Source organism: Branchiostoma lanceolatum, chromosome 3 (assembly GCF_035083965.1).
Source record: "Branchiostoma lanceolatum isolate klBraLanc5 chromosome 3, klBraLanc5.hap2, whole genome shotgun sequence".
NCBI classification, from domain to species: domain Eukaryota; kingdom Metazoa; phylum Chordata; class Leptocardii; order Amphioxiformes; family Branchiostomatidae; genus Branchiostoma; species Branchiostoma lanceolatum.
The window spans coordinates 3053102-3080913 of NC_089724.1; the positions used below are offsets into that span (position 1 = coordinate 3053102).

At 41.3% G+C, this 27812-nt stretch overlaps 3 protein-coding genes across 7 annotated transcripts in view; 2 read left to right on the plus strand and 1 right to left on the minus strand.

Annotated features, from left to right (window-relative positions):
- The first annotated feature begins 401 nt into the window (after positions 1–401).
- On the plus strand, positions 402–21565 carry LOC136429725 (nucleotidyltransferase MB21D2-like). 3 transcript variants are annotated; one of them, XM_066419670.1, is made up of 7 exons: positions 402–666; positions 2643–2666; positions 3040–3583; positions 14959–15130; positions 15915–16113; positions 16482–16582; positions 17924–21565. In XM_066419670.1, the coding sequence occupies exons 1-7, from the start codon at positions 497–499 to the stop codon at positions 18154–18156; spliced, it is 1443 nt and encodes a 480-aa protein (XP_066275767.1). In that variant the 5' UTR covers positions 402–496; the 3' UTR covers positions 18157–21565. The 3 variants fall into 3 exon arrangements, with proteins under 3 accessions (XP_066275767.1, XP_066275769.1, XP_066275768.1); XM_066419672.1 differs by lacking the exon at positions 2643–2666 and adding an exon at positions 2811–2834; XM_066419671.1 differs by lacking the exon at positions 2643–2666 and having other exon boundaries at positions 3016–3583.
- Positions 21566–22257: 692 nt separating this feature from the next.
- Positions 22258–25308, minus strand: LOC136429726 (large ribosomal subunit protein uL15-like). The gene is made up of 5 exons (XM_066419673.1): positions 25283–25308; positions 24363–24426; positions 23783–23858; positions 23312–23483; positions 22258–22436 (listed from the first exon to the last, which is right to left on the minus strand). Exons 1-5 carry the CDS (start codon positions 25283–25285, stop codon positions 22308–22310), a joined length of 444 nt encoding a protein of 147 aa, XP_066275770.1. The 5' UTR covers positions 25286–25308; the 3' UTR covers positions 22258–22307.
- Positions 25309–25553: 245 nt separating this feature from the next.
- The window catches only part of LOC136429724 (E3 ubiquitin-protein ligase TRIM33-like), a 31286-nt gene continuing 29027 nt past the window's right edge, over positions 25554–27812 (plus strand). For all 3 annotated transcript variants that reach the window (XM_066419666.1, XM_066419667.1, XM_066419669.1), the window contains exon 1: positions 25554–25884. In XM_066419666.1, the coding sequence (XP_066275763.1) occupies positions 25659–25884 (226 nt within the window). In that variant the 5' untranslated portion in view covers positions 25554–25658. The remainder of the gene's footprint in view (positions 25885–27812) is intronic.

The window sequence follows — 27812 nt, forward strand, 5'->3', positions numbered from 1 at the left end:
CCCGAATTAATGTTCACCCCTGTCCGACAGCACCGTCATTGTGCGTGCGGCGGACGGTAGTTTCAAGTTGAAATATTATGGTGTCAGCACGACTAGAGACAAAATCTACCATATATATGATTAGTGCAAAGATAGTACATGATACTGACAGAATAATAGAAAAAAAGGATGGTTTATTGTTCTGCTAGATTGATTTCAGTCAACCATTATCGGAAAAATCCCGAATTTATGTTACCCAACGTTACCTACCGGCTGTAATGATTCAACAAGATGAATTTTATGAATGAAAGAAATGACACGATGAAGACATTTCACACAAAACCCGCCAGGAGGCGCTGTCCAGCGGTAGTACTGTAGTTTCGGCAGGTGCTCAGCTTGCCGAGAGGTCACGGGAGGTCACGCCTTTTGTCATTCAAATCAGCAGAGAAACAACCTCCATATTGTGAACGGGAGAAGACGGGAGAGACTTACGACTTCCTTCGGGAAACAAGACGGCATGGCGGCGTCGGAAGAGTGGGAACCGCTGGACTTTCGGTCGGGGATCGAGCACGAGGAAATAAGGAACTTGGTGGCGTATTTCAAGCGCTATCAGCAGCACATGGCCAAGGTTTGCCGGACGAAAGGCGGGGAGGAGGCGACCAGAGAATTCATGGAGAACTTGCTCAGGTACGTGAGCCGCTGGTGTGGGTGGTCCGGGTTGTGCACTTACAGTTACAGCTGTGTTGTGGTGTCTTTTTCTGGCCGGGCTTGCGTAAATTCTAGATGCAAAGAGCCCTATAGGTCACTTTCTAGTCACACAAAGAAGCCAAAACTGCTTTCAACTTCGACAGTGTTTTCGTGGGATCCCAACGAAATATGTTCTGCAAATAATTATATCCGGTCTGTCCGGTTTCAGTATCTAATTTGTGCCAATCGTCCACTTGGATTTAAGTCTGTAGAGAGACCAACTTGACTTGTCTTAAATGTCTTAAGATTACACAGAAGACGCAGGTCCAGTTCCTTATGTACAGAGACTGTCCCTTCATGATCTTTTACCCCCCTCGGCGCCGACCCTCTACCTGCAATTTGAGAAGTTTACACCCCTAACGTTAAATACCCAGAAAATCACAGGAAGGCTTCCCGATACTATCTGGTACTATAGATATAATGCAGGACACTCGGGTCCAACATATTGCCCGTGCCACATTGGAATAACAGTGTTATTGAGGCCTTGTCAATCAAAGTGTCTTGAACACCTGGATATCTGAAGTGTTCGTACCCCTGGGATTATAAATGCTGTATTAGTAGGTGATCCCTTTAAATTCATGGCAGATGTTATGTGCATGGCGGTGTTAGGGTACCCTGCAGGATTAGGAGTTGTGCGTTTTTCACAGGTGGTCGACCACCTGTTGCTGAAGGTTAGACTTAGAGGCGAGTAGTACAGTCTCTTGGCTCCCAGGGATTGAACCCGGGCCCGCCAGCACACAAACCGCACACACTAACCGCTAGGCTAAACGGTCCAGACCAGTTAGACTGGTCAGTTAGTGGCGCTTGAACCCAAGTTGTTACAGTTCACTAGTAGTAGTAGTGGCACATAGGGGCATAATAAGGGCAGCAAGTTTCCTGGTTGTTTCAGCAGCAGGGTGTATCTTTACAGGGAGGGGTTGCTAGCCCTTTTCCTTTCATCAATGTGCTCTAGGCACCTCCTTGAACACTGACCCAGGATTGAACTGCAGTCTCCCAGTTAGCAACTAATTGGAACCAGGAGCTCAACTGTGAGGCTGCTACCAGTTGAGCTACTGAGACATTCTAAGGATAGGGCAGGGACCCTTTAATACCTGACTCAAAGTAAACAATGCAGTATTATTGAGAGAGTAAACATTACTGAGCTGGACAAACAAATTGGGGAAAAGGGTTGACCCGAAAAGAAATCATGACTTCATTAAGTTCATAATGAATTTGACATTTTTACTGATTTTAGTTATAATCTAAGCCCTTAAATGGTGATGATTCAATTGCCGATCCCCAAGTTGACCAGTCTGAATCACAGTTGAGTCACATGACCAAGAAGACCACTCGGGGGACCAATGAAATATCTTAGTCAGGTATAGAGAGGTGGTCACTATAGACATGATTTTTAATGCTTATGTCCATGCGATAAATTATCGAAGGGACCACCAAAAAGTGGTCACATTGGCCAGGTGGTTACTTGTACAGGTGTGACTCATACATGTAAAAAAACAAACTCAACCAATATTCTCGTTCCCCTACGCAGGCTTGTTCACAAATACGAACACAAGTTTCTCCTGCCCAAGGACTAGTTTAGAAGATTATTCATGAGAAGCTCAAATCGACCTGCCGACTGCTACATTGAAGTCATGATAGGGGAGGAGGTAAGGGTCAGACACGATATGAAAAAGGGGCAGACAAAATATAACCAAGACACAGCACAGACTCAAGTCATGTTCTCCTTTTGTTTCCAGGCTTGTCCACAAGAATGATCGAAGGTTTCCCCTCCCTAAAGACTTCCTCTTCCTGTGAGACAACACCTTTGAGGGCCTTTTTAGACCACCAAATAGTGGTCACATTAGCCACTGGTTGTCACTTGTACTTGTTTTACTGTACATGTAAACTTGGGACTGATATTCTTGTTTCCTTTGCAGGCTTGTCCACAAGTATGACCGCAGGTTTCCTCTCCCCAAGGACTTCCTGTTCCTCCGAGACAACACCTTCGAGGGCGTGTTGGACATGCAGCCATCGCCTTTTCGACTTTACTAGATACAGCTTAAACTCAAGCTTAAACTCAAGTCATGTTCTCCTTTTGTTTGCAGGCTTGTCCACAAGTATGACCGCAGGTTTCCCCTCCCCAAGGACTTCCTGTTCCTCCGAGACAACACCTTCGAGGGTGTGTTAAACATGCAGCTGTTGCAGTTACGCTCGCACTACCTTTATGTAGAGGCAGTCTCATGTACGATAATTGAACTGCAAATTTGGGACCGTTAAATTGACATGTGATATTTCTCATCTCCTTTCCAGGCTTGTCCATAAGTATGACCGCAGGTTTCCCCTCCCCAAAGACTTCCTCTTCCTCCGAGACAACACCTTCGAGGGTGTGTTGGACATGCAGCCTTCGCAGTTCCGCCCGCACTACCTCCACGGTAAGGAGTCCACGCCGGCGTACGTGGTCATCATCCCCATCATGGAGCTCAACGCCGAGGACTCGTTCGACATGTTCGACTACATGATCGGCCGGCCGATGCACGGCGGGATACGGTTACTGGATGGCGTGGACCAGTACAAGTGGCGAGACTGCCAGGTCGAACACGAGAGCGGCGGGAACACGTACACCTACCTCTCGTCGGAGAAGGTGTGCGATTGGTTCTTCAAGGCGGTCTCCGCGGTCGCGAACGAGGCGACGCCCATGCCGGGGCACTCGATGACGTTGGAGCTGAATGGCCCGGCCATCACCATTTGCGTGGAGGGGGGTGATGCGTGCGACATCGTGTATAATATGATCCCCACGGTGCGATGTAAGGGATGGCCGACGGCAGCGCAGGCCTGGTGGTCACGGGATCACTACTGGGACTCCAAGGCCAACGCTGAGGTAAGTAACACTCTTAGGGGGTCTGAATGGGGGGATCCTGGAACATGCATGTGTATAACATGATCCCCACAGTGCAATGTAAGGGGTGGCCGACGGCAGGGCAAGCCTCGTGGTCACGTGACCATTACTGCGACTCCAAGGGCAACGCTGAGGTAAGTTAGACACTTAGAGGGTCTGCATGGGGGATCCTGGAAACATCATGTATAACATGATCCCCACAGTGCGGTGTAAGGGGTGGCGGACTGCGGCGCAAGCCTGGTTGGTCACGGGAGTCCACTACTGGGACACCTATGCTAATGCTATATTGTTTCTTTGTAATTGCATACCCGGTAAACCACCTTTTTTCGTAACACACCAGGTAAATGTACTGAACAGAACAAGCAGCATATTTCCAGCTGGGTGTTTAAAGTGAGGTAGGTTGTGTAAAGTGCCTTTCCCAAGGGCGCAAGTTCGATGACATGACAGGGTTCAACCCCTGGACCTCTGGGTTCTGGCAAAAACACCCTGCCATTATGATTATGCCACCCGATCCCACCATGATTCAATGAATCACAGTTGAGTCACATGCAATAAAAACTGCTTAGGAAGACCACTCAGGGGACTGGTAAAATCTGGTCTATGTGGACAGGTGGTCATTAAACTTTTTATAAACAGGCTTCTTATAAATCAATTCTTAGACTTCTTTCTTCAAGATACAGTCAAAACTGCCAAAGAAGACCACTCAGGCCAGATCGGATAAAATCTGGTCTATGTGGACAGGTGGTCACCGTAGACAGAATTCAATGGGTGTGTCAAGGGGAAAATCATGCATTATTCTAAGGGACACGTTGGCCAGGTGGTCACTTAAAAGTACAGGCAGCTAATTTTTCTTACTTCCAGACTTGTACTTTAGGCAGACTTTAGTTCAGTCAAAGAATAATAGAGAAATAAGAGATGGCAAATTTCACCGCCTTATCCCTGGCCTACTGCTTTGCTAGTTGGTCAGAACCACACACACACACATACACACACACACACAGAGAGACAGACAAGGCAAAAACAATACTTCACTTCTTTGCGATGAGGTTACAATTATAGTGTACATGTAATATGATACAGATTAGGCCACAACAATTTAATTTCTTGGTTAACAGATTTTTATTTTCAGATTGAATAAAAATCTGTTGACTAAGAGATTAAATTGGTGTGGCCTTAAAAAAATAACAAACAATTTGGCAAAATTTAAAAAAAAAACTTTCTCGATGGATATTTAAAAAAGTGATATACAAGTTCTGGCCCAGAACAGAATAATTCCAGAATCATCCCATCAGCTCAGGAGAAGGTCACAGTAGAGACAAAAACAATTTGAAGCCGCCCCAACCTTGTTATCCCGCCGTTTCCTTTCTAATGGTCCGACTTGATTGAATCAGCGGAATTAAAATGTAGCGCCTGCTTTCCTCTAATTCCTAACTCGAGGAACGTGCCTAGCATCGGATCTGGTCTCTCAATTATTTTCTTGGGCTCCCATTTCTTATTTCCCGTCCTAACTCCAGGGCTCGAAATTCATTTTTGGGAATAGGTGCACTGGTGCACCCTACCAAAAAAATCAGGTGCATAAAAAGAATTTTGGGTGCACCACATAGAATAAAGTTGAATGTCAGCAAAACATGATTGCAAAGTTTAACACAAGAACTTCAATCTGTAATTCTATAGCTAACTTCAAAATATATTAGATTAAGTACAAGGAAAAGCTATACTTATATTGCCTTTTCTGACCCATTTCAAGAATATTGTGTATACAGTCAAACCTGCCTAGGCGACCACCTGTTCAACGCGACCACCTGGCCATGGCGACCGCTTTTTCTCGGTCCCGAAAATTTTCCCCATAGGCACAAGCATTAAGCTGCCTGCCCAAGGCGACCACCTGTCCAACGCGACCGCGACCGCCACGAATTGGGGCTGCACAGAGCACAATCCCTGCCCATGGCGGCCGCCTAATTTTCAAGCGTGTGATGACATCAGATCATTTTGCTGTCGGATTTCACGGAAATGTTTTCAAGACTTTAAAGGACAAAATAAGGACAAAAATATATGGAATAGCAGTGTTATAGCATCGATTCCTCCATGAAGTGTTTTAATAAAACGTTCCCCCTATAAACATTGTAAAGAGAAATGTTTGATATGTTGTTGTGCCAATCGTAATCTCCTTGCGTAATCTTATAGTTTACCGCAAACTCAGTTCGGTTTAAACTCAATTTTCAAAACGAATACGTAGTGCATGGCGTCAAAAAGTCAGATTTCACAAAAGTTACTATCTATTTCTTGTATTTTCAATAAAAATGTGTCTGTGTCTTACTACATTCCGCCCAAAAATGACTTCGCGGCGGGCAAAACATCGGGCGAGAAATGTTGTCCTTGGTCCCGACGCCATCTTGGATTTGGGCATTTTTGCGCGGCCCGGATTTGGCGTACCGCTGACCTTTCTAAAACACGATGCATTTGTGTATGAACATTGACAAATACTCTAGTCATTGATGAAAATTAATATCCTCATTTTCTTTTTATTTTCATGAATCTCACAAACCTTTATTGGACGCTGTGCGTTCTGCTGCACTGACTCATACCTTTCGATGCGGTCGCACAGAGCTAGGCGGCGTGGCGCGACGAAATCATTGTGACCGTTCCGTTTTCATCTTTAGTTGTCAGATCGAAAACTTTTTGACCCTTTTATCCAGCGGTGGGCGCCCCAAAAAAGGCTGGGGCCAGCAGGTGTTTTCTAGGGATTTGTCTTAGGCCTTAAAACTTCGATGATGTGCGTGTGTGTGTGTACGCGGGAGATCGCTGCGAGATCATCGAGGCGACCATTGTTTTGTAGTCAAAATTATGACGAAAATTTGCACACGATGTAACGTTAGCGATATACAATTTACAACGATACCGGAAAACATAATTTTTGTAGAATCTTTCTGTCAATGAGAATTGAACCTGGTGGGGGTCTTGCTGTCTAAATTAACATAATTTTTCATCCATTTACGTACTGTATTTGAAAACCTCGACCTGGAAACATGTGAGTGGAATCCTCTTCATGGCGACCACCTGTCCATCGCGACTGTTTTTGCTCGGTCCGCCGGGTGGTCGCCTTGGGCAGGTTTGACTGTACTAGTGTACAATAGTACCTTTACCCTACAGAGTACGAAAATATCCAGGTGCACCAGTGCGCCCACAGCCAAATATTAGGTGCACAGCTCCTATTTTGGGTGCACACAGGTGCACATGCACCCAGTATTTCGAGCCCTGTAACTCTTTTAGTTAAGGCGTTGGGTTTGCAGGGCCAGTGTAGGTTGTGACCACGCAAGCAGACTCAGTGATTACTGAAGGAGTGTGAATTGGAAAGTCACAGAGATCAAAAGATCTACAGTCATGTACAGAGCAACTACCATTATTAGTGCCCTGTAGTAATTCTGACTTCATGTGTTTAAATCAATTCATTTAAAAAAAGGCATCGCATCCAATCTCTCTGAGGCATTCTCATTTCTTGGGCTCGGAGATAAACTTTGCTGTGTAAATTGAGTTATATTGTTTGGGACTTTCATGCACGGTAGAAAGGGAAAGAAGTTTTTTGCAGTGCCATTTTTAAGTAATTCCTAACGTGAGGAGAGTCGCTTAGACAAATTAAAGTATTGTACGAGGGTGAGTCAAAAAGTAATGTAAGTGGTTCTACATTTTTTGTATTATATAACAAGCTCATTTTTTCATAGAAATTTTCAAATGAATTGAAAGTTCTTAATTTGTTGACTCACCCTGGTATACTCGTTGCACTTCAGAGCAGGAGCTTTCAAGAGTTTGGTATCTTTTCCAAATCGCTGGTTCCAATAGCTTTCAATATTGCAGGCAACAAAAGATTAACTAGCCCTGAAATTGCCTTGGCAAGGGGATAACGAGTTTCCTGGACCACCACCGCAAAAAATACAAAGATAAAAAAACACTAGTACTGTGCAGTCATTTCCACATTTACAGCAATTTGGCCGGCAACGTTTTGAAGTTGCAGGTGAGATTTCCAACAGCTTCCAATATTGCAGGCAATGGAACAGATTAGTATTTCACTAGCTAGGCTGGGGGATAGAGCTGTTTACTGGTACACTGTACCAATACAGTATCAGGTACAATCAATTAGGTACAGGTCCATTAATACCTGACCCTGCTGTATCGGTACTGGACCTGACTCAGGGGATGGCCACTTTGACAGATATAATTACTATGAAATTACCATGGCAGTGCTCTAAAGCACAGAAAACACATTTGCATGGCTGGAGTCAAACTTTCATCTTTGTTTTCATAAAAATAATACGTAGCACAGTCAAATATTATGTTTTTACCAGTTCAAACATGCTTTTGTCTTTATTGAAAATCTAGCATTTTCTGAACAAGTAGTTTAGGTACAGGTTCAGGTCCGGACCTGTACCTTAACCCGTGTACCTGTAACGGTACCTAAAATTTGTTTAGGTACACATCTCTAGATCTACTGGGGGATGATGAGTTTCCTGGGCTCACAGATTGTATGTACAGGGCCGGTGTTGGTTGTGACCAGGAAAGCACACTAAGTGATTACTTAATCATAAAGGGAGTGTGAATATTGGAGAGTCACAGAGTTAAGATTAAAGCTTTGTTGTCCACTGTGAGTTCTTGAAGTGTCTGACCAGAATACAGATTTGATGCATCGATCAGTTCTTTTGAAGAAAGATGTACAAAGCTAGTCATGTAATAAATGCTATAGAATATAATGATTATTATATTAATCAACATTTTATCAGACTTAAATTGTAGTTACTGGAGCTGAAGCTTGTCAATGAGCATTGTAAATTCATTTAGTGTTGTAGCCGGATTTTATTTTAATTTGTGATAGGAGGAAAAGGACTATTTTTTTGTGGTGTTTTAGTTCTCTATCACTGTTGAAACGATGGGATAATACAATTGAAACCCATCTTCACAGTGTCATCATTTTGGATTTTGCAAATACTACAAAATTAAAATAAAACCACAGTAAAAAATTTCCAACTTTACCGTACATGTGTATGCATGTCAATTTCTTCTCCCGAAGCTGCAGGTTAGATTTCCAACCACTTGCAATATTGCAGACAACAGATTGAAAAGATGAGTATTTTGAGCCTCAAAGCTCTAGATTTAAGTTTCCTGACAGGCTGTGCCTTGCAAGCAGGCTTGATGATTACCAGAGCGGCCGTGCATTAGAGACCAGGGATGGAAATACTGGTGCATATATATATTATGTATATATATTATATGATGTATATATGCACCTAGTTTAAATTTCTGACTGTGGGTCCACTAATCTCTCTCTCCCTCTTTCTCTCTCTCCCTCTCCCCCCTCTCTCTCTCTCTCTCCCTCTCTCTCCCTCTCTCTCCCTCTCCCTCTCTCTCTCTCTCATAAATAGGTAAGAATAAAGGTGTTTATGATTAAGCATATATTATGTAAATGTGTAAGTCATTTGCATCAATAGAATTGTTCATGGAGATATGAGGTCCCGGAACTCTTGTTAGGTTTTGGTTTTGCTGTGTACCCATTTTTTTCTGTGCACCTAAATCTTAAGGTTATAATTAGATGCACCAGTTCACGCTCCTATTCCCAAAAATGAATTTCGAGCCCTGTTACAAACTTATTACGTTAGTGGAGAAATATTGCCACAAAGTGGAAATAGATTGACTTTGACATCAGTGGAAGATTGGAGGAGCTCAGACCATGATTTCTGAGGCATGACGTTCATATGCCACATATTTGTCATGATTTGGGCACAAATTGAGAGGATATGCGCAGTATATTTCAGAAATCTAGTTAGCTTGCGTTGTAGATTAGTACTAAATGTCATATTAATGTGGAACCGTTGTTGCCTAATTATATTCTATTACTCGGTCAAAAATGATAATGAACTGTTTATAGAATTTCTCCAAAGCCTGGTTATATCAGAATTTCAAAGAGAATGTTTCAGGTAACCTCTACATGTAGTTACTAGGCACTAGAACTAGGAGTCCATAATTGTGATATGCCAAACTCACAAATGTGTAACTATAATGTAAATTGTATGCAACTAAAAGCAATTGCTGTTCAAATCACCACAAATATACAAGTTGCCCTTGTCATTGCCGCAGTTCAAGGTTCCAACTTTGATTTTCTACATTTACTGAAAGCTGAAGGATAATCAGAAAATCATGAAATTCAATAGATTAACCAAACCAAACAAAATTTTTGTTTAGTAGGTGGGCCTTTAATGATAATCCAGCTACATCATCATCATCATAGCTTGTCGCAATGTATCTCAGCCCTGAGGTCATCAGCGCAACTTCGTTTGCTTCCCGCAGGTCCGAGTACATGTATACGTGTATACGTACAATGTATACCTGAATGGAATGTATACGTACAATGTATACCTGAATGTAGTGACTTCAGGCCTGGTTATGTCGGTAACCTGATATCCTAGCAGATGTTGGGGTAAAAGATTGTCACTTTTCCTGACAACTATAATTATAACTGGCGTCATGTTGGCCCAGGTTAGGGTGTTTGGCCCAGAACCCAGAGGTCCTGGGTTCGAACCCCCTGACATGCCACCGATGTTGTGCCCTTGGGAAAGGCACTTTACATGACTTCTCATTCCACCCAGGTGGGAAAATGAGACTTTGGTCGGGTACCTAATTGTTCAACCCAACATCTGCTTGGAGATTATGAGCGGCCCCCACGCCACCTTCATTAATGATGCATGCATGGCTTTTAATTCTGCCACAGATCACAGAAATGGGACAGGAAGTAGAAGGGTCAAAAATTTTTATCATTCATTTATTATGGAATATGAAAAAAAAAGACATTTGTTTTTACCATCATGATGATAAATCTTACAAAGCTATACAATTTATGTGCAGTGGAACAGGTAGCAAAAGAGTCAGATATTTTTATCATTCATTTATCATAGAACATGGAAAAATGACAACATTTTCTTGCCATAAATCTTACAATGCTAAATGTATGTAGGAGTAATATGAGTAATCTCAATATGATGAGTGATATCATATTGATAAAGAATATTCGGGCAAACAAGATGTTTAAATTTGAATGACCTTAAAACTGTACTTACTCTAGTAACATCTATGATTAGATATATTGACTTTTGAACCAACAGTTTATACATGTACATACACAGACCGTAAGTATGAAATTTCAAATACCCAATTAGATTCAGATTCGATTAATTACCTTATAACGGAAATAGAAGTTCACTTACACATGTGAGCTCCCTTGCAAAGGCGTTCTTTTTTGCTTAACATGATTTTTCTCTGGCAAGTTGGAATGGTAAAAATTCCTGTAAAACATCCAGTGAAATTAGGCACACCACACACTCCAACCTTCAATAAATGCAGTGAGTGCACATTCCCATTACCTGTCCAGGTGCCTTGGCCAGGTAATGAGACATAGCCGTGCAAGTTGAAGACATTTCCTAAAGTCTAGACTTGAGGTCTGATGGCTCAGACTCCGACCATTTCTCAGTCTGATTTCTTGATATGTCCCAGGGCTGGAAATACTGGGTGCATGTGCACCTTGGAAGTTTGTGCAAATGTTCACGGTCAACTCTTAGTCTTACTGAGAAATCGATCATTCTTAACACTGAATATCTGCTTTATTGTACTACAGAATTGTTTCAAGGAGCCGTGCACCTAGTTTTTGACTTTTGAGTGTTGGTGCACTTATGATTTCTGTTCCTTGCTCCGTCATCTTGGCCATGCATTTGTAAAGAGAAATAGCCGTGCAAGTTGAAGACATTTCCTAAAGTCTAGACTTGAGGTCTAAAGGCTCAGACTCTACGCATTTTCCAGCCTGCTTTCTAACATCCCACTGGGCCCAAAATACTGCAGTGGGTGCATGTGCACCTTTGTGCACCCAAATATGGAGCTCTGCACCTAATTTTTTACTATGGCTCACTCACTCAGCACCTGAGTGCACCTAGATGTTTGTGTCTTAATGCTATAGGGTAAAGGTACTATTGTACACTAGTAAACATCTAATATTCTTGAAATTTAAGCATCAGAAAAAGTAATCATTATGTGACCTTTGTTGTACAGCACTTCGTTTGATGTATTACTTTAAAATTTTGAAGTTAGCTATGGAATTTGAGATTGAAGTTGTTAAGAAATGCAGTAAAGGTTTGTAAATACGTATTGTTGAATCAGATATTCTACTTTATGTTGTGCACCCAAAATTCTTTCTGTGCTCCTAAATTCCCGGTGCACCAATTCCCCAAAATGAATTTCGAGCCCTGAATGATTCCCAATTCCTTGCCCAGCCAACTTGGCCATGGTAATGAGAAAGACAAGTTTTCCCACCGCCTGGACCTGAGCTCTAGTGACTCAGAGTCTGACTCTATCCATTTCTCAGCCCGATTTCTTACGTCCAATCTTCAAGAAAGTCGGACCGTTGGAAAGTCTCCATCCATTTCCCTTGCCAGGGCTCGAAAGTCATTTTTGAAAATAGGTACAACCAAAGAAATTAGGTGCACAGAAAGAATTTTGGGTGCACCACATAAAATAAAGTTGAATATCAGCAACACCTAATTACAAAGTTAACGCTACTTCAATCTTTAATTCTATATAGTAGCTAACTTAAGATTTCAAGCAAGTAATACATCGTACATCAAATAAAGTACAGCAAAAAGTTATATTGCTTTTTCTTATAGTGTAACATTAATTAATTTTCAAGAATTCTGTGTACACGAGTACCTTTGCCCTATATAGTATAAAGATATCTAGGTGCACTGGCACAGTCCAAAATTAGGTGCACATGTCGAATTTGGGGTGTATGCGGGTGCACAGTCATACACCCACTATTTCGAGCCCTGATAGCTCTGCAAGTTTTCCCACCGCCTAGACCTGAGCTCTAATGACTCAGAGTCAGACTCTATCCATTATTTCTTACTTCCAATCTTCCAGAAACTCAGACCGTCTCCATCCATGTTCCCTGGCAGTGTAAAAGAGGGCCTGCATGCTCTTTTCCGTAAGCCGTATGCAGCCTATTTTTATTTCCTGTAGGTAAGGCCACACCAATTTAATTTCTAGGTTAACGGAATTTTTAAAAAAAATGCTTGATTGGAAAATCAACATGAAAACAGAATCTCAGAGGAAAGTTTGTACATGTACTTTGGTGCACACAGTTTCAGGGGGTGAACAGGGTCAGGTGCAAGTTTTCACCCAAGTCTTCTGTTTTCATGACTTTTTTGTTGCTAAAATTTAAAGAAAAATGGTTGTGGCCTTAGCATGATATGTCTAGGGTGTTCTTTCTAATTCAGCGTAAAGCATTGTCGGTACCCCCCATGCAGACCCTCCTAAAACCATGCCATAGCCTGGAAAGGAAGAAACACCAGCCAAAGGTCAGGTCCTGAAGGTCACCACCGTCCATTTCCTTAATGTTCCCGCGAGGTACCGGCGGAGAAAATCAATAACTCGGAACAATTTCACTTTCACAAACCTTTTTCATGTTCAAATGGCATGCACAAAACTGATGATGTAACAAAAAGGTGCTTTCCTTTCGTTTTCGCTGGAAAACTAAGATTACAAGGAAAATGCAAGGTACGTGCATATGAAGTAGAGTGCCCACCATGTAGGTCAAATGTTTTTAGCTTTGCTGTTAACACTGAACAACAGAGAAAATAGAGGGCTCAAACATGTCGCTTCTTCTTAAAAACATGAGCTTCGTTAGTCTACTACTACCATAATCTAAATGTGAGAAATTAAAGTTACACGAACCATGTTATTGTTTTAGTCCGGCACACAGTAATGCATAAGCAAGCAGGATGTACTAATGGACGATGTGAGTTGAATTGAGACGGAAGGACAAAATGCAATCAAACGTCCCCAGAGAGTGTGGCATCCGTAGTTCGTGACCTGTCATAACATTCTGTCATATCCGCAACATTATTCATAACTATATTACTATGGCTTGGCTTGATTTTCATTAAGTCTGTGGAATGAAATCTCTGTTACTAAGCGCCGCCTGTCCCTTTAGAGTTGTACTGCAGTAGGACAAAATGTAATTAAACATCCCCAGAGAGCATTGCTGCCATGGTTTGTGCATGACCCTTCATACCGTTCCATCATATCCACAACATTAGTCATTACTATGACTTGGCTTGATTTTGATTAAATCTCTTAGACTAGAATGAAATCTCTGTTACTAAGTGTAAGCACTGTCTGTCCCTTCAAAGTGGTACTGCAGTAGGACAAAATGCAATTAAACATGGTCAGAGAGGATGGCAGCCTGGTTCGTGACCTGTCATCTAGTTCTGTCATATCCCTAACATTAGTCATAACTATGTTGCTATGACTTGGCTTGATTTTGATTAAAATTGTGGAATGGAATCTGTGTTACTAAGTGTTAGCGCCACCTCTCCCTTCAAAGTGGTACTGCAGTAGGACAAAATGCAATTAAACGTCCCCTGGAAGCATGGCAGCCGTAGTTCGTGACCTGTCATACTGTTCTGTCATATCCACAACATTAGTCATAACTATGTAACTGTGACTTGGCTTGATTTTCATTAAATCTGTAGGATGAAATCTCTGTTACTAAATGTTAGCGCTGCCTGTCCCTTCAGAGTGGTACTGCAGTTGGACAAAATGCAATTAAACATCCCCAGAGAGCATGGCAGCCCGGTTCGTGACCTGTCATATCGTTCTGTCATATCCACAACATTAGTCATAACTTGATGTAACTGTGACTTGGCTTGATTTTCATTAAATCTGTGGAATGAAATCTCTTACTAAGTGTTAGCACTACCTGTCCCATCAGAGTAGTACTGCAGTAGAACAAAATGCAATTTAACGTCCCCAGAGAGCGTTGCTAGTACTTGCTACAATGGTTCGTGACCTGTCATACTGTCCTGTCATATCCGCAACATTAGACATAACTTTGACTTGGCTTGCGTTGTGACTTGGTGGAATGAAATCTCTGTAACTAAGTGATAGCCCCACCTGTCCCTTCAGAGTAGTACTGCAGTAGGACAAAATGCTTATTAAACGTCCCTGGGGAGCATGACCAGTCATACCGTTCTGTCATATATGCAACATTAGTCATAACTATGTTTCTATATGTCTTGGCTTGGTTTGAATTGAATCTGTGGAATGATCGAGATCTGTTACAGTACTAAGTGTTAGTGCCTCCTTTCTCTTGAGCCTTTATTTTTCTTGGAAGTGGAGGGGAAGGGCTCAAGGATAAGAGTAAGAAGAAAGTAACCTTTTTACATGTACCAGATGTATTAAACATCAATACAGTATCTTCAGCAGGGGGCTAGTCCGCTGGTAGTAATGTGTACATGTTAAAATCATCTTTTCAAATTTTCCCTCTGCAGGTAGAGAGTGGTGGGTTCCACCTGTTACCGATGTGCTGCGCCGACGGGAACCCCGAGCTGGAGTGGCGGCTGTCGTTCTGCCAGGCGGAGCTGGAACTGTCCAAGTTCATCCCTCCTGTCTTCATGCACAACTTCAACGTGCTGCACTCCGTCATCAGGAAAGAACTCGCAGGTAAGTTATCATCCCTCCCGTCTTCATGCACAACTTCAACGTGCTGCACTCCGTCATCAGGAAAGAACTCGCAGGTAAGTTATCATCCCTCCTGTCTTCATGCACAACTTCAACGTGCTGCACTCTGTCATCAGGAAAGAACTCGCAGGTAAGTTATCATCCCTCCTGTCTTCATGCACAACTTCAACGTGCTGCACTCCGTCATCAGGAAAGAACTCGCAGGTACGAAGAGGGTTTATCAATTTTTGTATCCAACTCAAAGACTAGTATCTAAGTATCCATGATGGTTAGTGATTGCCAAAGCCCTAAACATCAGTCTGTACTGCAGAGTTGGATGGCATTTGTTGCTTTGCTTGTTTTGGTTTTGGCTATGTAAATGTTTTGATTGTCTGGAGGATTTAGTTCACTGCCAGTGTAGCTGGAGTGTGGTAGTTTTGGTATAGGCCAATATTGAAGTTGTACGATTCAACCCAAGAAAAGGAGTCTTGAAAACACATATCTCAATGCGGAATGCGCCAGAAGTTGAGGGAGTTTTGTGTCCTTGAACAAGAAACTGTAGCAACATTGATTCCAAACTCTGAATCCGGTATTCGAATTTCCGACGGCCGCGCAACCGGCGCGCTCGAAATGCGTTCGAAATATTCTATGGAAGCCTGTGTGATAACCCTCCCGAACCCTATGTGATCCGGATAGTTATCACACGGTCCGGAACACCCGTATCAGGCCCAGGCATGACATAAAAGCTGAGTACACCATGGGTTCTATTTCCCATATCAATCCACAGGTTCTGCGGTGGTGAGTCCCTACCAGTTGAAGACGATCGTGCTCTGGGCGTGCGACCGGTTAAGACCGGAGTTCTTACGGGATGAGACGTTCATTCCGCTGTCCTTGTTTGGCATGGTGGACGACATCATGCACTGCCTTATCAACAAGTCCTGCGCAAACTACTTCCTACCACAATACAACATGTTCCTACACTGCAGGTGAGTCTTTCACTACTTCCTACCACAATACAACATGTTCCTCCATTGCAGGTAACACTTTAAGTTTATTTTGTATCATCAAAAGAATTGGCTTCAATACATTTCAACTACTTTTAGTGAGCACTAAAATAAGTTCTCCTGTGTCAGAAAGGAGCATGAATTTCTCCATGATGTTACATACATGTATAGCGCCACAGATTAACTTTCATCATGCTACTTTTTCTTTTGAACAGAAAGATAGGTGACAAAAGATCAGTATGTGTTTATGGAAATTACTAGTGCTAGAATGGATTCAAACCCAGAACCTGGTGCTCTGGAAGGAGATGACAACTGCATGTTGTTTGACTGTTCCCCATGTGCTTTCACAGTGAAGAGATGATGTTCCCAGTCGCCAGGAAACTGTCGCTGATTAGAACAGACCCCGTCAAGTACATCTACCTGAGGACAGCAGCAGAGTGGAGGGAGACAGGTGAGACTTTATCGACAATAATTCCTTTTCTTAAAACATACAAAATATCATGGAAATCCGTGGTTCCTTTGTTCAGTTATTCTCCTTGGAAGATTTTGACCAAAACGCATCACAAGCTATCTGCCACCAAAAAATCAAGACCATAGCATGTCCAGGTCAAAAGATACAAAAAACAGAACTTCTGCTGCAGTACCAAGGTCACATACCAGGGGGCCAAAAATTAACCTTGACCTTTGTTTTCCCAACACCTACCCACATGCCAAATATCATCATAATCCATCAAGAGGTTCTTGAGTTATGCAGACTGCAAAAGTCCGGAAACACAAACAGACAGACAGACACACACACACACAGACACACCATTTTTCATGGAGGTTATATGTAACTCCCTCGCCGTCTCTATCTATTCCGTCTAACACTACTGTGTCTCACCTTATATCTGAGATAGTTGGCTGACTCACATTAGCAAACAGATGTCTTTGACAGGTAAATTTATTACTATATCTTCTGGGGTGCTGAAGAATGCACAAGACAAGTTGTATAACCTGTCATGAGTTCTGCGTTTCTTGGAAATCTCTTATGGAGGCACCCATCTGGATTCTATGGACTGGGGGCTATACTGTAAATGCAGATTCTGTTTGCTGTGGTTTTGTGTTTGCGGTTTTTGTAGCGCGACCGTTTCACCGCAAACTTTAAAATCACCACAGACATTTTTGTCCAATACAGTAACTGTAGCAGTACAACAAATGTGACTATAGCGCTGCAACTAACTTTAAAAAAAAAACTGTGAACACTCCATTTTCGCTTTAGCGTGAAATAAAATCCACATGAACTTAAATGCATTACAGTATTACATATTAAGTGACGTATGCTATATTGCACATTCCATCGTCCCCTTCCAGCTGGAATGATAGCAGAGCATCCACATACTGACCTGAACAGCGATGAGAAACACTAGCCATAGACAATTAAACAACATCGTATTGACAGTGTATTGACTGTTCTAATCATTGTTTCCTTCTAGCTGGAATCATGGAAGAACATTCTCAGACTGTTGCTGGTCATGTTGATTTGACGCTGCATTTTGGAAGGATTTAGTCAACATCGAATGAATTGTGTTAATTAGATGTGGAAAGACACTTAGACTCATACTTCCAGACACACACACAGACAGACCTCAATTAGGGTGAAGTACTATTTATTTATACTTCTGTTTTCTTTTACAAGGGTGGCTCTCTCAGTGGCTGGTAATTGATTTTCAGAGAGGCTTTAGGTACCTACATACATACAAACAATTAACTTACTGACATTGTATTAACTGTTTCATGTGTGCCCTTCTAGCCGGAATAGTAGCGGAGCATCCCCATACCGACCAGGACAGCGACGGAAAGGAGTCCCCCACGAGAAGCCGCCCCAAGGCCGATAAACCCCCCCTCAACGACAGGGAGAGCCGGTTCCGCGACTGGACCTCCCATATCGTTGACGTCAACCAGGGGAAGAGCATCTCTGTCTTTATCGACCCTAACGATATCAGCACGGCCCGTGCATTTCGTATCGACGATAAATTCTACTGAAGTCGGTAGAAACGTCTAAGTGAATTTAAAGGCCTTCTTTATAAGACTGGACCTCCCATATCATTGACATCAACCAGGGGAAGAGCATCTCGGTCTTTACCGACCCTCAAGATATTAGCACCGCCCGTGCGTTCCGTATCGATGATAAATTCTACTGAAGTTGGTACTACGTGAGAACCTTACATAAGAGCCTTCTTTGTAAGATTTAAAAAAAAAATGTTACTTGCAGTGTTATTCACAAGTTCTAAAAGATAGATGCAACTGAAATTGTTTTATGATGCACAAAATACAAGAAAACAATTTCATTACCGTCTGTGCGTTCAGTATCAACGATAAATTCTGCTGAAGCCCATACAGAAAACTTATTTAAAACTAAAAGTAAGTAAACTCGAAGGCCTTTTTATAAGATTTTCAGCATGAGAAATTAGTTTACTCAGTCCTAATAGATTCAGGTCCCCACATGACTCATTAAAATGGTATTTCTTTGAAGTGTTTTAAAAGTAGTACCAATGATAAATTCTTCAGCTGAAGTCAATATCAAAAACTTCTAGTGTAAAGACATTCTTTATAGAACTTTAGGCAGGAGATTTAAATATATTTTTAGAAATGTCCCTTAGATTGTCACCAAGTTCTACATTTTAAAAGGAAAATGCAACTGAAATTGTTTTATGGTGCTCAAAATACAACAAAACTATATCAGCACTGCCCTTGATTTTAGTATCGATGATAAGCTTAGATTGTCTTCAAGTTCTACATTTTCAAAGGAAAATGGGCACAGTCCTTTGGATGGGACATAAGACTTTAAAATGGTTTTATGCTGACCAGAATACAACACCCTAGAAGGCTTAGCTTTATCAAAAAAGGTTGATATACATGTAACCAAATCTGATCTGTGTCACTTTCACAACTTGATGCACCCCATCTGACTCAAAAAGAGTTAAATGATCAGAACCCAGTTTCCAAAAAGTCTTCTTCAAACAACAGGGTCATTGAGTGTGAAAGTCGTCATCTCACAAGTAGGGCATGTAAAGGAGCTGGAAATGTGAATGGCCACCAAGGATGCACAGTGTCACATGCAATCATGCATAAATGACTTTTACCTTTGGCCTCAACCACTATGCTGGATTGGATTGATATAGACAAGAACTTTCCAGTCTAATCTAAATGTTATTGCCTCCAATACTTGGGTGTAAGAAGTCACTCACGGCTAGTATTTTGATAAAGCTTAATGGAAGCCAGAGAACAACTCTTAGGGCCAGGGTTCAAGTATGAAGTTTACTGTCAGTTTGATACCTTTGTGAGTAACATTGATGATATTGTTGTTACATATAAAAGGTGGCCAGCACATTAGAATTCTTACAGACATCTTTTTTTTTAGTTTCAGCATTCAGAGGTTCCACATCGATGCAGTTTTGGCATTAAGAATCGAGAAGTGTCTGAAATCTGAAAAAACATCCAGGGCCAAAAACTTTTTAAAATCTGTAACCTTATACTTCATAGTGCTGGCTATCTCTTTTCTACTGCTGTACTTAATAGAACATGTAGGTGTACTTAATATCATGTTCAGTATGTATTTGGTTCATCATTCGTTATACCAGGTGTAGTTTTTATGATGGATTGTAGCTTATCTTATCGTGTTGTTGTTACAGTTTCATGATGTCAGGGTTTCTAGAATAGCGGATATCTTGTACAATTGTGTCTATATTTGTATAACGTTGTAAAATTTCTTCGTCACCATTGTATGATATCCCACTGTAGGTGTTTTTATGTTCAGGTAGTGTCTAATATTTGGAATACTTAAGTACCTATTACGTTTGTTGTAACTGTAGTAAGTTTTGATATGTTAGAGACGTACGTCCTTCTACTGTTATCATTATTCTGCACATAAGAAAGGAGATATTGTGTCCTGGTAATTCAACATACTAAGTACACTAACATTCCCTGCTAGAAAACAGCGGAAGCCTTACAGCAAGAATCCTCTTTCTCCTGAAGAGTTACAGTGAAGTGAAGCAATCCGTGCTGGGCTCTACTATTTAACCTACTAGTAAGACAGGTTAACAAGAAAATTTTTTGTAGAAGCCATATCCCTGGATAATTAACTTTGACATGTTTGTCTGGGACATATTAAGATAGTAAGGCATGAAAAGATATGTACATGTAACGAAGTACACCAAGTATATTGACTTCATCTCCCAAACTTTTAAAATGGTAAATCCGGGACTGAATGCTAGAATAATGTACACCCTTGCCTTATAAAAGTTATATACTTAGGATGTCAGCAATCTACTAGTACTACTAACCATTGCGACAGGAAATAGCAAGCCTCGTAGCAGGGTTCTTAGGGACTGTTTTGATAATGTCGATATGACGTGTCTTCTGATGCCTGCCGTTTTCAATGAAATATTGTTGGAGAAAATGGTAACAATCAGAGAACAGTGCATAATCAGCATGAAAAAGGACAGTGTCTAAACACGGCCCAAGGAGCCTGATGCTGAGGCTACAAAATACAGCATATTTTATGATAGTGTTATAAGGGACCGTCCGTGCCTTTGCTATCAATCTGCACTATATAAACTTGTAGACTTTTTCTACATGAATCTCTCTATTCAGAAGAATTACATGTACCACAAATTGGAGTATATCTCTTATCCTCAGTGTTAGACTAAACAGCAACAATTCAGTAGGATTTAAACATGTCATTGTGCCTTACATGGGAACTGTTTCAAAGTCTACAAGTAGTATAATCCATTTGTCAATGAAGATTAGACATGCAGGTAATGTATAAGATACACAGTATAACGGTTACTCGAGCAACTGGATGAAATTTGGAAAAAGTCAGATGTTTCAGGCAGCAAGTTTTTGGTTCAATTCATGTTGAACGACAGATCCTTAAGCCACGGACATGACTGATGAAATGTAGTGAATGCTAGTCTGTTTACATACAAATCCATCCAGTTGCTTGAGTAACTTTCATATTGTGTGTAATGTTACTCTGTATACAACATTCCACTACAATTATGACCGTCTTAAAGTTAGATTTCGTAGGGCGAAATGTCAGAACGACAGGCATGTACTATGGAATATAGTCCAACATGGGAGCAAGCTGACATGTATACATTTTGGTGGGGTAAAGTCTACTAATTCAGAACAAAATCATTTACTGCTAAAAAGGGCTTACTGTATCATGACTTTACAAACATTACTGCTAAGTTATAATATACTGGTAAGGGGATCAAATGTTCTGAAATTTGAGTCTTTCAACCCATCAGTTTTTTTGTTTCTTTTTAATTTTTATTTTGTTCTGGTGTTTTAGAATGTTGTTAATAAGACACTATTGTTATGTGGATGTTGGATATTGTATGTATGTATTGGGTTTTCAAATAAACATTGTCTTTAAGTTGACTTTCAAGATTGTGAAACTGGTAGTCATTATGTAGTCTTGCCAGCAGTCAGCTTTAGTCTTTACTAGTGGTCTCAAGACCACTGTCCATGACTGGTTACCAGCCTACTATGCCTGGTCTCCAGGCTGCATTACTCGTTTAGCTTTCCACACGGGCCGGTTCAATATTGTGGTTGTTGGATTTATGTTTTATGATAAAAGGAAATGCTGGAAACCAAAGTGACAGAATTGCACTTATTCTGATACAATACTTTTTTCTGTACCTCACTTGACATGTGACGAGTTGACCTACATTTTTATAAGGTAACCTTTCCACTGATGGCATACAACTGAAAAGTTGTACTGATTGACCGACCAGCAACCAAAATTGGATTTGTGTGACTATTACATACTCAAAATCTTCATTTCTTTAATGCCCACGGTCTTTATGACGACCATTCTGGCATGCTGGGAAAGTTGTGTCTTTCCCAAGGGCACAAGATCGGTAACACGACAGGATTCGAACCTGGGACCACTTGGTTCTGAGCCAAATACACGACCCAACATTTAAATGACAAAACGTAGAGATAGCTTCATCTGCAAAATTTGTTGAGAAATATGTCAAATCTTTTGTCACTCAGCAGTCACAGCCTCTAGTAGTAAGGGGGTCCTACTCTACATCTACGAGAAAACAACATTCCAAGAAAGGAGACCACACAGTATCAGACAGGATGTGTGTTTCTTTAATGTGGAATTTACTCGGATAAAGACTCTAAGCCACCAGAATGCAGCATCCGCCAACGCCCTTGATCTTCTCCTCAGCGCGCCGAGAAAAGAACTTGGCCTTGACAATGACTGGCTGCTTGGGGAGGCGGCCCTTTCCGATAACCTTGTAGTATCCCTGCAGGAAAAAAGAAAATAAGTTATTACATTCGCAAGAGAATTCTCTTCCATAAGAAGGTTGGCAGTTCAAACCTTGGCCAAGCCATACCAAATACTTGAAAAGTGTCTAGTACTTTTGACAATGGTATAGGAGTTGAACACACACCACTGCCAGCAGGCTAGCCTCCTGCTGTAGTGATTGCACAACTGTGCGGCCCAAGAGCTATGGAAACGTAGATGGGCACTGCTCCTTCACTGCTGAAGGTGTGGGGAGGATTCTAACTATATAAAGCTGTGTTGAGAAAATTGGATATTTGTCCAAGTTGAACTTAAGGGCCCTTAATAAATAAAGCAAGTCTTGGGTCTTAAGACTTTTATATATACACATGTATTACCCACAACCACATCATACTAGTACCCAAGTTTAGGTACACAGCATTACATCACACTGCCCACATGCACTTCTTACTGTGAATTACCTTACAGCAAAACCCCCCTAAAAAGATGATACTGGAAAATACTGGGCTGGTGGATGAAGACCCCCCTAACCAGGGATCTCCCTAAAGAATGGAACAGTGGCGCTCCTCCATCCTGTTCTAATCCCAGCTCCATCCTGTTGATTTTCAAAGTTAGGGTATTTTTTCCAATTTTTACCCAGCAAAGCCTGTAATTTTGCTCAAAACTGGAAATTTCAGATGTAAAGCTGAAGTTGCAGGAAATGACTTCCATTATGTCTGACAAAGGCAAAATACAACAGCCGCTGTCCTTTTGAGAGGTGTGCACCCCCCTCCAGACCTCCCCCCCTCGCGGCACTTATCCTGTGCCTGGCACCCTCCCCCCATCCTGCTCTATATTTCTAGGGAGATCCCCCCCTAACCCGTGTGACCAACTCACCGCTCTCACGACGTCGATGACAGGCGCCACGTCTGTTTTCTTGGCGTAGACGTCGCGTGTCTGGTCGCTGACGAGCGTCCACAGCTTGTCCAGGTTGACTGCGGGACAGTGCTGCTGGTTCCTCTTCAGGTGCAGGTGACGCATGCCCACCTTACCGAAGTATCCTGGATGGCTGGAGGGGAAGAATTATTCAGCAACTTTAATTTGGAAAGACAATAACCTCCTGGCATAGGCAACCACCTCTAGTCACAAGCCATATTATCCATTTTTGCATAGTTAACCCCACCCTGTAGAGGGCTTGCAAATTGAATTTTGGAAAGTACGGAGAAACTAACATTACAGAGTAACTTTACAAACCTAGCCCTTTGTAATTGCCATACATGCACATTGGGCAGCCCTGGCTGTGCGTCCTAAACAGCCAAACCAATAAATATTAAATTCTTCACGTAACTCTAGTTCTGCCCAACTTACTATTTGTCGAAGTTAATCCTGTGGTGATGTTGTCCACCGGCGTTACCACGACCTCCGGGATGTTTCCTGTGTTTTCCTGAAGTAAAGCAACATACAGTTATATAACTTGGTTTAAACTGTGCATACAAAGGTAAAAGACTCTGTGGCATAAACAAAACACTTGTCGGACGTGTCTAAACAAGAACTGTTAACAAGCTGGCCGCTGCTTCCTGTGCTTTCCTGAAGTAAAACAATAACATACAGTTACATGTACAGTTATAACTATAAGCCAGTTCACGGATAAAACTGTTAAAGAGGGATGCACGGTGCCATTTATTGTGGGTTATCCTTTGTATGGCTGAAACCTTCAATTAATTCACGGTCAACAATTTTTATTTGAAATATAAAATTTTACTTGTTTCACTGCATGTTGCCCATTTTTGTCTCTTCCCAACTGAATTGTATTGTCAAAAATTTGTCCTGCATGTGCTGGGCCCCCTTGGAAATCAACTTTCGTAAGTTGAAGGGGCAACCCAACTATCTTGAGACCTAATGTAATAAATAAGTAAATGAATGAATGAATAAACAAAACCCATCTTACCGATACGTCCCTTGCCATGGCTGACGTGGCCACGCAGCTTCCTTGTCTTCTTCAGCTTTGCAGTCTGTGGGGAAAAAGTCACACATTAGGAGCAGAACTACTACTAGTATCACACTAGTATGCCTCCTCAAATTCATATTTATATTAAAGTAGCAAAAGTTCAAGTCTTTGAAATAGTCACAAGTTGACCTAAATCAAATAAATTTACTGCAAATTCATTCATTTTTGCGAGGATCTATTTTCGCAGAAGGAAAGGAAGCTTTTGTGCTGTTGTAAGTTTGCTTTTGAAACAAAATAATGTGACATGGAAACATATTCTCATTGATGATTGAATGATAATTTTCTAACATACTGCTGAAAACATAACATAAGTGAAGTGTCTTGGTACTAGTACTGCTGCGCATTTTTTCTTGTCTTAAATCCTTCAATTTTCCGTTCTGTAACTTTGAAAATGCCCACGTTGCTTTTCATACAACTTACGTATCTATAATTTTTAAATGCCAACTTTTACACGTTGTACGTTCCATCACGCAATTTAAGTCCATGATATACAACGATATGAATAATGATACCACCACGCTCTAACGTTATTGTACATGTTCTAATAGCATAGGCAACAACGCTACTTAATTCACTCCCGTATGACATCTGCTAAAAGTTTATTGAACATTTTCAAATAGCCAAGACGTCAACACACACATGCAGCGACCACAAATCTGTAAATCGGCCTCGGCACCCCGTCACAAAATGTTCTCTATCGTTGGAAATCGTCTTTGTGAATGCGAAATAACGTGGCAGAAATGTTGTTTGATGTGTAAGCTATCATTCCATTCCTTGTACACGCGTTATAACATATTGAACTACAGGATGTCGCAGGATAGAAAAACACATCCTCGAAATTCGTCAAAATTCACACCCACCATTTTGGAAGCTTGACCAAAAAGGCTGATTTTAGCTCACTGCGCAGGGTTCTGCGCCTCTCGTGCCAACATCTCGCGAGAACGCCCTTATAGATTAGTTCATTAAAAGATAGGGATGTGATTTTACAACTTCGATCAAAATAAGAATTTATAGAATTTTAGGTACGTAATTTCACTAACTGAACACCAATTACCTCTGTTATGATTACTAGATTGTAAAATATTAAAAGATTGAACCTACTAGAGCCTTTTCTGGTAAAACATAATTTTTCCATCTTGGTACAAACCTTTTTGTAGCGGGAAGAATAGCAAGATGGCGGAGTGAGTTTGGAAGGTTTTTGTGTTTGTACATATTTGACCGAATTTTAGTGTTAAAATGGCGGAGAATCCCCAGCAGCAGCCTTCAACCTCACAGGAACCTCACAAGGAACCGCGGGAGGCTGAACCAAGGCCGGTGCCGTCCCTCTTACTGAGCTGTGCGGTCTGTAAGTCGGAGGCTTGTCAGGAGCCCAAACTGTTCCCCTGTCTCCACACCGCCTGTAGGTCCTGTATACTCGCCAACAGCAATGTCGCCGGTCCTGGAGCCCACGGCGGCATTCAGGGTGAGTTTTACACGTTTAACATCACGTTCATAGCTGTAGCACGTGTAGGTGTGTCGGTATGCACGGAGTGTGTATTCTACAGGGTTGAACAAGTTTTCAAAAATTCACTTGCCCTATCGGGCAAGTAGAAAAAAAATCTACTTGCCCGAACCAACTTTTGACTTGCCCGAAATCTAAATGACATTTTTTCTTTGCATCTTTGCTTGCGGTAATGAATTCTGTTATTTTTCAGTAAAAACGTCTTGTTAAGCATGTAATTATAGCAAAAAAGTTTTAACTACAAGACCAAGCTGTGTGGATGTCATGACCGTATTTACGGGAAATGACAAAAACTTGAACAAGAAGCATGATATTACAACGTATCTTCTTTCACTAAACCACGCCAATTTCATTTGTTGCTTCTCAGATTTTTCAGAATAAAATCAGAGCGATACGGAAAAAAATTTTGGCAAAAAGTCTAAGGTAAAGACACAGGCTTATTTAACATAACAACATTCAAGTTTTCAGCAAATGTTGTGTATCGATCATTCCTTAGATCCAGTACTACAATATTCCTGTGTTCACTGAGGGCTATTATTATTCTCCCATTTCTTTAGTAAACAGAAGAAAAAATCAGGTATTTGTCATATGATGGAAAAGTTGCATTTAGAGTGTTGTGGATCTAATATAACTAAACATGGTTCTTATGATATGGCCAGTTTTGAATCATTGTCGTGAAATTTTTATTTTCTAGATAACATTAGTCAATATCAATCCACACATGTACATCAAACAACACCTTCAAATGATTTTTTGCAGTATTAACATTTAGAAGTTGAACAGAAATTTAGAATATCCTGAATATACACTCAATCAGTTAAAATGTTGTGGGAACCCTCAGAGTGTGTCATATCCACAATGAAAGAAGGAAAATGCTACATTGAGAGAGTGCTCACAGGGATATCATGTTTCAAAGGATTTGATGTTGCAAAGTTTCATGCCAGCAGGTCTACGAACTGAGAGAGCCATGGGTGTTTGTTTACATGTACCATGTGAGCCAAATTGTCCTGTTTTGGGTTGAATTCATAATCTTTTGGAATATTTTGAGAGAAATGTAGTTTCTAATGATAAGATACATTGTGGTGTGGTGTTTTTGTGATCCTTTCACTGGAATAAAGTTTGTTTTGAAACAGACTGCATGAAAAAATCTTACTTGCCCAATCGGGCAAGTGGGGGAGGATATCCACTTGCCCGAAGAGCACTTTCACTTGCCCTGGGCAATCGGGCAACCATACTTGTTCAACCCTGTTCTACTATAATCTGTGCCAGTCGCTACGTGATCAGAAAGATCACACCTATGATTAACGTTGTTTGTTATGTAAAAACGCTAATTATCTACTCGTAAACATACGTCGTTGTTGTTGATGTCCTTGTTTAATGTCTATCATTCCGCTAAACATGGTCTCAACTTAGGTACTGTCCCTGCTTGGTGGTTATTGTTAAAGATAACAACAGTCTTCACATTATGTACAAATGAGGTCTTGCAAGTCACCAAGAGTTAAATACCTAGAGAGACAATTAACTGAACCAAGTGTAACCCACTTACCCAGCACCAACTTGCTAGACGTGGCCTCTTGGTGCCGTTGTCTCTTGGTGGCACCAAGAGACCACGTCTAGCAATATGATAGACGTTAAACAAGGACAACAAGGTCAATGATATTAATATATTACTAGTGTCCTGTCCTGTTATTTCCTACACAAAATGAAATTGGACCCTGGCAGCCGCGAGCATGGCCTTACAGGCCTCCACTGTCGGGGTGTTCCACTCTTTAATCGTGCATGGAAAAAAGGAAAATCTATAGCAGTCAGTATGTGCTGGGACGAGCTGATATGTGAGATTATGGCAACCACTGGTAGTGTGGGTGGGTGTGTGGTACAACAACAACAAA